We start from the raw sequence: 14226 nt of genomic DNA on the forward strand, positions 1-14226 counted from the left end.
ATTGGAAGCAGACTTTGGCTTCATTAATTATTTGTTAACCACTGACAACATGCTTAGGAAACTGTATAATGCACACAGGAGAAACATATGGTCCCTGCTCTGAAGAGTCGATCCTATAAAGAGATCATACAAAAATGCACTTGCATGAATGCATGTAACAAAGCAATGCTAATTAAGGATGCATTTCTGCCACTCATGTTTGTCTGGTACTGTACTTAATTCTGGAGTGGTCCAGACACAGCTTTTGACACTACTCTAAGGCTAAAGGTACTGCTTGGCATCAGATGAGAAGTAGCAGGTGCTAGAAACTGGTTGGTTTCAGAAGAGATACAATGGCTGTTTTTACTAAAAAAACATAGTATTTATGGGTGGTTACAACCAAGGTTTTTGAATGACTAAAATGTGTATTCTAGACACAAAGGAATAAGGGAGGGCTTCTAGACATGACAGCAGCAGAAAGGTCACAACTGGGTTGTGAAAGACAACTGCATTTTTCTGTTTGGGTTTTTTTTTTTTAATTTTCTGCAAATTCCTTTGGTATCAAGATGTGTGAGACAGCTCTATTGTTTGTACTTGCCACTACAGCATATCCACGTTAGAGTACAGTATGTAAAGCACTCCACTGCAGTTTGTTTTTTTAAACACATATGGAAGAATGCAAATATTGAGGCTTACTGTACCCTGAAGTTGCATACCCTGTCATAGGCCTACACAGAAACCACAGTGGAAGATTCCCAGTCCAGAAACTGGATTATTTGGAATTGTTCTAATGGTCCATTTACACATGCCAACTTTTCCAGTATTTTGGTTCTCCTCAAAGCAAGACTATCCTTATTAAATATATACATGTACAAAAACTGTATTTTTCTTTTCTTTCTTTCTTTCAAGAAAGATGGTTTAACTGATAGAAAGCTAACTAAAATTATCCTTATTAACAATCTAGTCCTTGGAGGATTATTTTTCTGCGCAGTTCAATTGGTGGCCTACTACCCAACCTGAAGGTAATGCTTTTTTTTTTGCTGGGTGACAGTCAGAGAACAATATACTATATAACCAAGGGTGTTGCAGTGAAAAAGATTTAACACTTTAAGGTGTCGTACATCCAAGCAACACAAATGCAGATGAAGTCCAATTGATACAATTCTGTTTCCTTTTCAAGGCCCATGAGAAAATTCTGAGGTAACTAGCTTCTCATAGGACATTGAAAAGTTCAGCTTCAACCATTTCTACATTCAATAAAGTACTTACAGTGAAGTGAGCATGAGGCAAATCATTTTTTAATTTTTTGCCTCCCAGCACCAATTTCATACCACAATGGAAACAGAGCTGAGTTCTTATGAAACTTGAAAATAAAGGGAGGCAGAGTAACTTTCAGCCACTTTTCTTTGCCAATCTCCCTTTAAACATATATGTTCATCACAGCAGTTGAAGTTTGCCACTGATACCTCTGAGAGGTCACCAGTTCTCCATATTCCCTTTTCAAGGGAAAATCATGAACATAAGTAGGAGCTTCACAAATATGTGGTGATGAAGGGCGCTGCCATCCAGCTGCAACTAATTTTAATTGAGCTTCCAACAATAATTTTCTAGTTTATTAAGCTGTAGCTGAGCCAGCTTCTCTAAGCAGCCAATGTCACTGTTACAAGCAAGGCAATTCAGCAATTTGACATACAACTTGGCTATCAGTCCTGTACTTATTCTATGAAGTGTTTCCTGCTATTTCATCCCCAGCCCTGACACTTGATTCCTACTACAGCCTTGCCCAAGGCACTAATTTTCTACCTTAGTCTTCCCATGTATAAAGTGGGAAGTGATGACGGGTAGGGGGTGCACGTGCACCTCCCAAGTGCGCCAGTGCACCCCCTGACTGGCCGCACTCACTGCTTAGGCAGGGGAATCAGGTGGGAGTGCTGGTGCCCCCCATGCAAGTGCTGGCCAGGGAGTGGAGCGCCGCAGCACTCCCAGAAGTGGCCACAGCCACTTCCAGAAGTGGCTGCAGTGATTGTTGCCGCCCCCCCCAAAATCAGTGAGATTGGCGGCAGGGGGACTCCCCTGCACATCGTTGACTTCTTGCACATGCCCCCCCTCCCCGACTAAGGCAGCACTAGTCGCTCATGAAAGTGGGGATGATTTATACTCATCTCACAGGCATAGAGGCTGTGATGATCATTGTAACTGGTATTTGTAAAAAGCAGTCTACTGCAGCTGATGGTCAAATATACGTGGGTGGAGGTGGGAGGAAACAGCATATTTTTAAATTTTGAATGAAAACAAACCCTTTGTATAAACAAAACAGTGTCCCATTGGAAGGCAGAACGGTAACCATGTTACTTCGCGGTGCATCACTGGCCCTGTGGGTTTTTGAGACTCAAGCAGACCACGAAGGGATCAACTTGCTAATTTCACTAGAACAGACGCAACATATTTCAATGCCTGGACACTTTCAGTTCCTCAGTTAATTGGCAATAACACCAATACAAGTTCCACTTCTGAAATAAGAAGTGCAAAGGAATGGACATAAGCCTTGCCTATACTACATGCTACAATACAGACACTTTTAATATTAATGAATACATTAAATCTACTCAATATCCCACATAATAAACTTAATAGCCCCCCCCCCCCAAAATAATCAGGCTATCCTTATGGCAATGTATAAATCACATTAGACAGGATGAGGTTACATTTTGGAAAGCAATGCATTTCACAGGCTTATATAAAATTGTTTAAATCTTATCTGGTCATAAACCATTGCCCATAAGGGGATTCTGTTTACCAATAATAGTGAATAGTGAGTATATGGGAAGCAAGGTGCTGAGTCATAAAAGCATTTATGCAGCACCTAAAACAGCAGATTAATGCTGACAAGGTAACTGAAACGTCAAGGAGACTTCAAAGTGAAGCAACTCAGAAATGCAGTGAACAACAGTGTCCCACTTCCATTCACAATATAATGGCTTCAAAGTGCTCTTTAGATTAACAAAAAACACACTATGCAAGTTATCTTGGCAGGTATTCCGGGGTGGAGATGGGGGTTGAAGTAATTATAGACCGAAAGCTGTGTGAAACCTTTTAAACTGAAAAAAGAAAAATCTACAAAAACCAAAAGGAGCAGACTTGACTCTGTACCTATCATTAAGAACATTTTATATTTCAAGCACCTAGTTTTGCATTTGTATTTATCTGAAATTCAGTGTTTATTTTATGCAAGTAATCTCTCTCTCAAAAATGATTAAAAAATCCTAAAACACCTGAGAGAGGATTTTCATTGCAGTTGCAATTTTTCAATTCAGGAGATTGCTCCCTCCCAATTAACACTGAGAAAAAGGTCAAACTCTTAACTTCTCGTGAAGAGATTAAGACAGCTTTCAGTGGAGTGGAGTGTCAACAAATATATTTGATTCTTTCCAGTGTTTATTTTCCTAGTAATGTCAGGGAGTGCTGTCAGTTAAAACACAAAGCCAGAAACCTTGCTTACACCTCATAGGACATGCAGGACCATACTGTATGTAAGGATGGAAATGTGAAGACCAGGTATTCTTGCCAAACAAACAAGTATCCTTGCTTGTGTATGCTATCAGGTCCTTTTTAACATACACACAAACAAAGAAAATATTTAAAACACTTTTCTTTCACATCTGAATGATTTTGTAATTAACATGAATATTAAGGAATTAAACTCTTTCAGGCATCCTTGACCAATTGTGTCTGTGTTGCAGGCATAGGTGAATCAAGGGTTTAAAAAAGGGGCATGTGGAAATAGCAACCAGTGCCACAGGGGTGACTGCATTCCCCTGCTCCCAGCCACCCACCTCTGCACCAGGGCAGGCAGACCATGCCATGGGAGCAGGTGCCAGACACTTTTAAGAAGTCTCTTACATAAGAATCCCCCCACCCAGCTCTCAGCACCACATCCTGTCCCCTCCATACTCAGCAGCACCTGCCATCCCACTCCCCACAAAACCTGCCCTTTCTATGTATGCCTTTGGCCAGTCACCACTAGCTCAGCCAGCTGGAGCAAGGGCTGCAGGGAGCGAGTGTGTGGGGAGTCAGGCTCAGCAGGCAGGTGCCCTGTCCCTGCACCTGCTCCCAAGGCTGATGGGGGAACAGCAGGGAGGACCAGGCACTGCTGCTGTCCCTGGCTCAATGTGGCTCCCCATCTAGCTTGGCTGGAACAGGGCAGGAGCGACTCTGGAGCTCCCTCTGCTCCAGGCTCAGCCATGGACAGCAGCGGCGGTGAAAGGAGAAGTACAGCTGAACACGGAGGGGAAGGGAGTATGTGGTAGTGGGGGAGATTTGACCTGCTTCAGGAACTTAAATCCCTGGCTGCTGCTCCCACAGCATGGTCTGAAAGGGTTGTGTGACTGTGCTGCCACACTCTCTCTGGATCCACCCCTTGCTATGGGGAAATGCATTATGGTGCACTCACCACAACTTTTACATAGCGTGTAACATTATACTTCTACCCCTCTTCTAGAAGGAATATTTCTGCTGAAAAACTAGGAAGTGTACAGCTAGATGGTTTTACATGCAGTTGTTTTGATACAATACCTTAGAAATGCTCTTAAATCTCACATTGAGGGGCACTATAACTACAGTAATGCAAGGGAATGAATAATCTTTAAATTTGCCTTCTTGTGTCCAAGTCTTTAGGATCTCAGGTTCAGACACCAACTTACTGGAAATATTGAATTATGCATTATAATAGGTTTGAAAAAATTTACACAGTATACAGATGGTACAATAATAATGGTCACAGCAGACAGCAGTGGTAACATCTACCAACTGTAACAAGGAAAAAGCTACTATTTTAGTTTCCTTCATAAGCTTTCCTTGAGAATTTTCATCCTTTCTAAATTTTGTAAGGGGGGAAAAAAGGCCCAGAGACTGTGGTTGGGGTGAGTGGCAATTAGAAGTTGTAGAGACACTAGAAACACCAAATAATTCCTGAGCCAGAGTTTGATAATGCAAGAACACCACAACAGGGGATCTGACAGTCCAGATTCCTTTGCTTTCTCTCAAAGTTTAACTGTGCCCAGTGGATCAGTTTTCCCTTTGAGTCATAAAACCCAGCTTTTTTCCATCTTTTGCATTAAGCTGAACACACGATTTTAATTTGCTGGCTCTTTAAACAGGTATTATGTTCTATATATTTAAAGGATAAATTAAATAAAAAGAACTATGCTTGGGGAATATGCTGCAACCATGAGAGTGAGAGATCTACAGTGCAAAGGGACTGAAACTGCTAATATAGCAGTTGGGCTCCAAATTGATGAAGTGAAGCATCAAAGATGCTAGCAGGCAAAATTAAATAATAAATCTGAACTGACATCACAGAACTGTTTTAAACTGGAAATTTTTATGGTATCTGTTTAATGTCATACATCATACAATACACTCATCCAGTATTTGCAGGAATAATTTCTCTTTAAAAACTGCAAGGACCTACAGTAGATTGGAAACTTTTCAGAGCTGTTGATCCCTCTGAAGTTTCCTTAGCTCTTACATCTTCTACTTATTACTTCCAATAAGTTGGCTATACATGGCAGCATTGGCAAAGTCCCTTGGGCTTTAATACATGCTATTAACCTTAAACCATCCCTTAGTAGCTTATATGCAAACAATAAAGTTGAACCTTAAGAGTGCAAACACTTCACTGCTACTATCCATCTCCCACAGGATTTGCATACAATAGACTGGTAAGATTATGGGCTGAGCTTGTGTTCTAGTTTGGGCAGGAATGTAAACTGTGCCAGAGATTGTTATTGTATTCCTGCAAGTTTAGGCTGGGGGAGGAGGGGAAGGGAGGGAAGAGGAACAACACCAACACCCTCCATCTCTATGTAAAAATGCAATTTTCTTTGCATCTTTTTCCTACTACAATTTGCTGGGCATACAGTTTATACTTATGAAAAAATACTATCCATATAAATGGAGAGGACAGGAAAGAGATCCAAACAATTTAGTGCAAGACACTTAAATATTTATCTGAACACAACAAACAGGTAAAGGAAGAGCAAAGATTCCATACATTTCACTATAAGGCAGATGGTACTTTTTATACAAGATTTTAAATATGCTGCTTATAATAAGAGGTAGAAAATATCAAAAATAATATTTAAGAAAACATCTTTTACCTTAAAACAATTGGTTATTTAGCTAAGTTTTTAAAAAGTCTTCCTGTTGCAATTTTTTTTAGTTAATAGAAATAAGTCAGGCTATGGAAGCATAAGCTTTCATGCTCTATGTATTTTTTATTTACTGGAAAAGAGGAGAACATCTTCTATCATCTGGTCAGTGCTGAAGCATTACCATGAAAGGAATTTTGCCTTTTTAGAGGCTATAAAATTGAAGATACCTAGTGGGAAGGTGCAGTGATTCCTGAATATATAGCACTGTATGTAGTAGGGTACAATTCTGTATGTAAGGCAGCAGAATGACCAATACAATACTGATTTTACTAAGCACTAACTCTTTCAATGAGCCAGTAACAACCAGAAAAAAAAAAAAAGTTTATGTAATCTTCTCTAGACAAAAATGGGTTACCACGGAGTCAGCACCAGCTGATGTTCTTTGTTTTGAGGAAGTGAACGCTTGCTTGAGAGACCACTGGTCTACTCATGCAAACCATGGTGTAGAGTAACCTACAGTTTGAGTAACCACGGTTCCTGTTCATGTCTCTTAGTTCAGCTAGGAGATGCTAATATTTTTTTCAGCACAATTCAATAAGGCATACATTAAATTTGAACTTGCATTATTACTCATTGGAAAAGTAGTGTTAAAGCTCCTCTTTTCCCTCCAGCCATTTCCATTTGATAATTTTCATTAAATAGCTTATAAAAAGGAAATTTGGGATTTTATACATTCAATCATGATAACTATCAAATAGTAGAGCAATCAAATGATGAAAGTGTCAGATTCTAACTTAAGCACAATTCTAGAAGATATACTTTATGTATACATGTGTGTATATGTATGTGTACTTGTGAGTGTGTGCGCATGCACACACATGTACTGCTTTATAAATTATTCAGAGCAATCCAGCCATATATCCTCTTGGGTCCTTTTTCACCAAAGGACAGGACTGTCCAGTCTGGAAAAGCCAGGGTCTTTTCTAAGGTCCAGGTATGTTCCATTACTCACCCAGGAGTCATCTATGGATTTCCTGTCAAAGATGAAAATAATTTCCTGAACTGTTCTCTGGTCTCACAAATTCCTAGAACTTTTTTCATACATACATGATTGTTAAACCTAAAAGGTCCTGGACTAAGAATTCTGGGAAGGGCACAGCCTTCATCTGCCAACCTATCCTTTTAATCTTTGGATGCTGAAACCTTGGGTTAAACATTTAATGTTGTAAGTGCAGGAGTAACAGTATCCCCCAATTTTATTTCTCTTGCCCTTAGTTAGGCAAAATGTGTTCAAATGATTTAAGTGACTTAACTGGTCATCTAAAGCATCAGACTGATAGTCTAGGAAACAGAAGAGCCCTTCCTATAAGATTTGCTGCACTCTGGAATTCCCACAATATTCCATGAAATGTCCGTGCATGGAGGGCTTGCACAGAAGAGCCAGAAATGTCACCCTTTCCACTTCAACTTATATGAAGGGCTGAGAAGAAGTCAAAACTTACAAAATGTAATGTGTTTTCAGATAAAAAATAGCAACAAGAGAGAAAGTTATAAGAGTTATAAAATCTGACCTTTGGCTACAACTCTAAGTTACGAGCTAATGTGTATGGTTAAGTTACAAAAACTTTGGAAATCTTGACATCCTGTTCTTAAGTAGTACCAAGCAAGTGCTGTGACAAAAAAACAAAACAAAAAACAGCTTTACTAAATTACAGCATCTGCCATCATGTCACAGTACCTGAAAAATCTGGGATGATGCTCCAAATTGTTTTCTTCTAGAACTTTTCGCCGTTCCCTCTGTAGTTGCTCAATCCTCTGCTTTTGCATTTCAGCTCCTTCAGTATTCCCTTCCTCTAAAAGCCTATGGTACAGCAAAGACAAAAACAAAAGTCATCAGTGCTTCTGCGCCTTGTCTTTTTAATGCTCTCAGTTTGACTCCAGAGGCCTAGATTTTTAGCTTTAACACCAAAGTAATTTGTAGTTCAGGTACAGCAAAGAGTTAATATCTGCAGAAGACATTTCATTAAGCCATATAAAAAAAGAAAAATGTAACAAAGGCTTGTCCATATTTTTCCTTATAAAATTTCACCAGCAGTAGCTACAGTAGAAATTTCACTCAAGACAAATGTTTTGGCTCCCAGCGTTTAAAACAAGATTTCAAAAGTACTTTTGAGGCTTCAACTGTTAAGTACCCAAAGGGAGATATACCAGGGGGTGGGGGTAGGAGGGTGCAATTTTCAGAGAATGCCGTGCATTCATCCTCTGAAAACCCAGACCTTGTAAAAGGCTCTAAAAACAAGGTACCAACATCACTTTTGAAAGTCTTGGTCTGTGATGACTAGATCTGCTCTGAGCAAGCAATTAAAATATTTGCACCAGATCAACATTAAAGCTTCTGTCATTACCAACAGTTACAAACATGCTGTCATGATAGCAGCCATGGGAAATTTTGAGGGAAAAAAAAAAAAAAAAGCAAGACATCTTGAGTAAGGAATTAAGTTACTACACAGCGACAAAGGCTACTATATGACAAGATTTCATAGGAAAAACAATTACCTTTGGTCTGGCCTAAAGCGTGTGTCAGTGGCTGGCAGTAGTGATCTTGTTTGTGGGTCCAATTCGTTTAATTCTAATGCAAACTGTGTAAATCCATACCACTGCTCATAATCTTTAGGCATTGGATCTAAAAAAGAAAGGACACGTATGTATATTAGAATGCCCAATCGTCGTTATTTTTGAAAAAAAAACTTAAATTACAAAGTCTTCTCCCTGTCAACTGCTTATTCCTGAATGCACTATTGTCTTGGGAATGGGACTCATTTGAAATGTTGCAGCAAAAAAAACATAATACATTATGAAGCTCTGCTCTTTTGCCATGTAAATACTAAAGTTCACACCAACTAAAGAGATTCAAAGGGCCCCAAAACTAAAACTAAACTGAAGACAGGGTATTACATCATAGCTTTCCCCTGTTCTGTTAGCATGGAGTACAAATCATCTTACTTGGGGGAAGGAGATGTGTCTGATTCTGATCAGGTTGTAGACCCGAGCGTGGCGTGCTATTGCTACTGTTTAAGGAAATGTGCCTGTGAAAACCTCTTTAGAAAGTAAAAGGGCCCCTCTGTATTTTTTGTAATACTTATGTAAATGCCCAAATGCACAACTGAGACAAAATGGTGGTGGTGCTGTGGGGAAGAGGAGGTCAAAACCATGCAATTCATTTCTTCAACAAATGTAATATCACTCAGTTGATCACAAATTAGCCTCTCTCAATGTTACTCTTTACAGAACAGCAGATTTGCATACAACGTAACATTACTTGTAATGAAAGAACAGAGGAGACACCTGAACACATGGTAACTTTGTTCTTAAACACATTTACAATTCTGCAAGCAGCAATTTTTTTGTTCACTAACTTGCTCTCCATATGCAACGTGGTGAAGATGAGGTCCCATAGTATAAACTCTCATGCCATTTTCCAAAGAAGCGATGCACTATTTTCCCACTTTTATTTATAACACTGCCTTCAATCTCATGCACGTTAGGACTCCAATATTTTGCCTAGAATTAAAATCAACAGAAACATCACTGAAAAGACATACGTATCAATCATTTTACAACTGATATTGTGTCTTACTGTAGGAACAAATGTCACTTCTTGTAGGGTGTTTTACTTAAGAAAAGCTATATGCAAGATCTATGACACACTGATCTACTTAGACCCCTGATAATCATATCTTGAGATGTGATTAACCAGTTACCCATTACACTTAAGTAGTGACTGGACTACACATTCATTCAATAAATGACATGATAAAAAACAGGAATAAGCAATAAAGTTATTACACAAAGCTGGAAGCTCATTGTTCTCTCCTACCTGGCAGTCCCAATCACGTAACGGAGCTCCCACCTACAGGAGTACATGATGCTCCCATGTCTGGGAGCTCTGCCAGTTGGTTGGAGCTTTCAGCTGCAGGTGTGCGTGGTATGTCCCATGGCAGGGAGCACCAATCAACTGACAGGTCTCCCAGCCATGGGAGTGAAGACTACTGGTGCATGGGGAGCCCAGGATCCTCATCCCAGACTCCCTCTGATCTGGCAATATGACATAATGGGACTGGATACTTGAACCCACAATTGCACCTTCTGCCATGCACATATGGCATGGCAGGAAGCGCAATTATTGAGAGTGTGTATCAGATCCCTTCATGCCTTTTGTCTAATGTCTGTCAGTGGCCTTAGATCCATTTTATCCAGTAGTGGGACATGCAACTCCCATTAATTTTAACGAGGGAATTTGTTAAAACTGTTTAATATTTATACAAAAATTCTGATAATTCCATTTGCGCTTTAATAAAAAAAGGACACCATTAGAAGTAGAGGCTGGCAAACCACAGGTAGCTATTAAATTTGCTTAACCCAGGCCAGAGTGTTAGAGCATGCTGACATACAGATTTATTGATACTTTTCCACAGTATAAACAACGTAGATGTTCAGATAAATGATCTCAGTTTTAGCCAATTTACATATCAAATGCTTAAGATCTTCAGTATATCAAGAACATGTTCCAACCATAGAATTAAGCATCATGAATCCATCACATAATTAAAAACAAGTATCTGGGAAAAAAAAAAAATCACTTCTGTGCTACTTAGAGTAAAACCATACCAGAGGGGACAAATACAGAGAACATGTAATTTCAAAGGCATTTTAGAGCGGTTTCTTTTCTTCTATTGCAGGCACATGGTGTGTCCCATGGCACTTGGAAAATCAAAGTTGGAAGTGATTGAGCAAAGCTTTGTTTGCTTAAAAGAGTTGTGAATATGCATCAAAGATCTAGGAAAATCACAGACACTTGGCTGGGATGGTTTAGTCAGAGATAATCCTGTGTTGATTAAGGGGCTGGACTAGATGACTGTATGAGGTCTCTTCCAGCCCTACTTTCCCATGAACCTATGGTCCCAGTATGCTGTACATGTAGTTTTCCTTTGGGATTTCAGTGCAATTGATTGAAGTATACTGGTATGTCATTTGGGTGTTTAGTTGCCATTTGGGACCAAGTAGCGATTAAGTCTACTACTGATTTAACTGTAAGTTGGATTGGCTTTGTGTCTGATGCTTTCGACTGACACGCAAGCCGAAAAGCTCAACTAAGCTATGCTGCATATACATAAGACAGGAGAATGCTAGCTGCTCACTTCAGTGTGGTTAAGCATCCCGATTGCAAGGACCAGCACTACAGCTGCTAACAGAGGGCAACTTGACAAGATCATAGTGGTTTAGCTGGGGGCACAGAGCGAGCCAGTGCTAGAGGCCACTTGAATCATTTTTTGCTGTGTAAACAGCCACATGGTTCCCATGTTGACATCCTTTCCCCAATCGCTGCATTCTTTTCTGTTTCTCTGAAGGAGTCTCCTTAAAAAAAGCTGCAGCTTATTTCCTGCTCTCCCAAATGGAACAACTCTTGTAGAGTATTTTCTCCACTTAATGGTCACCAATATCCAAAGCATCAATAGCAATTACAGTAAAAGAAAAAGGAAAAAATGCAATTCTTCAGCAGTCTAAAGGGCACGAACACTCAGCTGAACTTGACTTTATTATATAGCATCATATTCACAACAGTGTTCAAACAGAAAGGGTATTATTAACATTGATGTGGTTAAAAGGTCACCTTCATGAAAGTCAGTTTGCAATGACAAATGTCATCATTCAGATTTTTGATGATGATCTCTCCATAGTGTTCAATCCATCTTTGCCCACTCAAGATGTTATGGATGCAGGATGTCACCTTGTTCCACACAAAATGATCTCTAAAACTTGGAAAAAGAGAGGCAAATTAGATGCCAATTCTTAAAAAAAAAAAAAATATACAAACTAATTCAGCACAAATGATGGATTGAGGAACCTGTTGAGTAAAAATTCAAAAACAGAACTTTCTGGATGAATTCATCTTTTTTTCTCCCTTTGCCTCCCTCTCCCTAGACATGTAGCTAGCCCTATATCTTATAACTTCTGTATCCTACAAAACACTTTGCACTTCTGGTGCAAATGGAGCATTAGATTCAGTTACTTAGGATGAGCTGAAGAAATTAACTGAAGTTTACAGAAGTAGTAACTGTGATATACTATAATTAATTGAGGGAAAGGGTGCTAAAAATATGTTTCACAAAATGCAAAAAGTGTTCACAATTCATAACATGGAGGGACTTGGATGTAGAACCCACTGATGTTCATGGCATCTTTCTATCTGATTTCAGTGAGCTTTGAAAAACCAAACCGTTTAAGCAAAAAAAGTGCACATGGTCCAGGTTACAGTGCAAGAAGATTGGCCTATTAACTGGCTACTTAAAGAGACAATTACACACTTTTGCTAAAGTGAAAGGAAAATAGATTAAAAAAATTAAAAATATGTATCACATACATTTACCTTTTAATTATTCTTAAAAAAAGGAAAATGAAGACAATATGGGAAAGTAGATGAGTATTCTATTATTCTTTCATTTCACATAGCTTCTTCAATAAGAATGAATTTTACATTCTAAAACTTATGTTAATTTTTCCCTTCTGTTCTGTTAAACATCCACTTTTACAGTGCTCTTATAGCCAGCTCTTCATAAAAACCTTGTTGTAGGGATATAAACCATCACCTTCAGACCATACATGGCCCAAAGACCATCCTCCATTGTAATCTGGACCCCAACCTATGAATGATGTCCCCAGTGACAAGATGAACACATCATGAACACTTACGGTGACATGTGAATACCTTTTAGTCCTTACACATTGCCTTGCAAATGACAATTAGAATAGAAAACAAAGGAAAGAAAATAATAATACATGGAGATGATATATAGAGGAATGGTGAAACAGGCATTGTCATGATGATGGAGAGAGGGCAGGAGTCTACCTCCTATCAATATTTTTCCTAGTAAGAATCTCACAGATGGATTTGCCCACTTCTCAAGTGTTCCACTACACTTCCAATACAAGAGTGACTATGTTGCTTCTAAAGAAACTGAGGGAAGTGGTGACACTCATCAGGGACACCGTGGTAGGGAGAAGGAAGCCAACCTGTTCCTTCCTTTTTACTTTAGTCTTCTCCACTGACTACCTAGTATCTCTCACACCTTTGAATATCTCTCACACCTTCTGTCCTGGATTTAAGATTAATTTTTGTAGGTCTGATTCCTATGCTCTGTTGAGTCAGTAGTTTTTGGATATTGACAGGCATAGCTCCTTCCTCAGCAGAAAAGGATAAAGTGGACTTGTGGTGACAGCAATATCTTACACAGCATAAAAAGAAATAGAGAAAGACCAACTCCCATAAAGCACTTCATTGTTCCTGTTTGGCACGAGCAAACAAAACCAGGCAAACTGTATGTTATATATTCATTCTTCCCATAAATTCAAATAACAAGGAACAAAGAATAATTTCAGGGCTGGAATTTTTGGATTGCATTTTATTCACATATCATACAGGCGTACTTCAATGTACATTAAAAATCAACTCCTTACTTTAAGGACTTTGTACTGCAAGGGCAAGTTTAAATGGGAACAGATAAAACAGACTCTGATGAAGTAGTCTGTTGGTTACAAAAGTTTGTGCCTCTCTGAACCAGTTAGTCTCTAAGATATCACCCTGCCCTACTTTCTGCCAGTCTTCAGACTAACATGGCTACCCACTAGGGCTGTGTGAAGCTTCGGTTGCTGATTCAATTTGGCAGAGATTTGGCCAAATTCAGTGGCTGAATCTCTGAATCTGAACTGAATCAGGAGACCCTTTAATGTCTCTGAATCAAATCGGAACCCTCTCAATCGATTCAGAGAGATTCAGTAAGATTAAATATTTTTTCTACATACCTCAAGGTACTAGGTGGCTCATGAATGCTGTGATGGTGGGGCCCCAGTGCACTCAGTAGCAGACCCAGAAGCAGACCTAAAGCACTTCCGGTCCACTTCCAGGTCTGCCACGGAGTGTGCTGGGGGTTCCCCAAACCCCGCCCCCCCCCCGCTCAGTGACTGGTGCTCTCCTGGGTCTGGGGGGCACCTAGTGTCCCACCGCAGTTGATTGCCGGGCTGGGGAGGGGAGCATGGG

At 39.6% G+C, this 14226-nt stretch overlaps 1 protein-coding gene and 1 long non-coding RNA gene across 3 annotated transcripts in view; both read right to left on the bottom strand.

The window, feature by feature from the left end:
* Window positions 1-496: 496 nt before the first annotated feature.
* On the bottom strand, window positions 497-1862 carry LOC109291562. The gene is made up of 2 exons (XR_002095886.1): window positions 1300-1862; window positions 497-1243 (listed from the first exon to the last, which is right to left on the bottom strand). It is a non-coding gene; the product is annotated as an uncharacterized LOC109291562 (long non-coding RNA).
* A 3492-nt stretch (window positions 1863-5354) lies between these two features.
* The window catches only part of OSBPL3 (oxysterol binding protein like 3), a 162452-nt gene continuing 153580 nt past the window's right edge, over window positions 5355-14226 (bottom strand). For both annotated transcript variants that reach the window (XM_019508603.1, XM_019508602.1), the window contains 5 exons: window positions 11803-11947; window positions 9548-9692; window positions 8688-8814; window positions 7870-7992; window positions 5355-7165 (listed from right to left, as the gene is read on the bottom strand). In XM_019508603.1, coding sequence (XP_019364148.1) covers window positions 7069-7165; window positions 7870-7992; window positions 8688-8814; window positions 9548-9692; window positions 11803-11947 — 637 coding nt within the window. In that variant the 3' untranslated portion in view covers window positions 5355-7068. The remainder of the gene's footprint in view (window positions 7166-7869; window positions 7993-8687; window positions 8815-9547; window positions 9693-11802; window positions 11948-14226) is intronic.

Source organism: Gavialis gangeticus, unplaced genomic scaffold, assembly GCF_001723915.1.
Source record: "Gavialis gangeticus isolate Ggan-Ray unplaced genomic scaffold, GavGan_comp1, whole genome shotgun sequence".
Classification (NCBI taxonomy): Eukaryota; Metazoa; Chordata; order Crocodylia; family Gavialidae; genus Gavialis; species Gavialis gangeticus.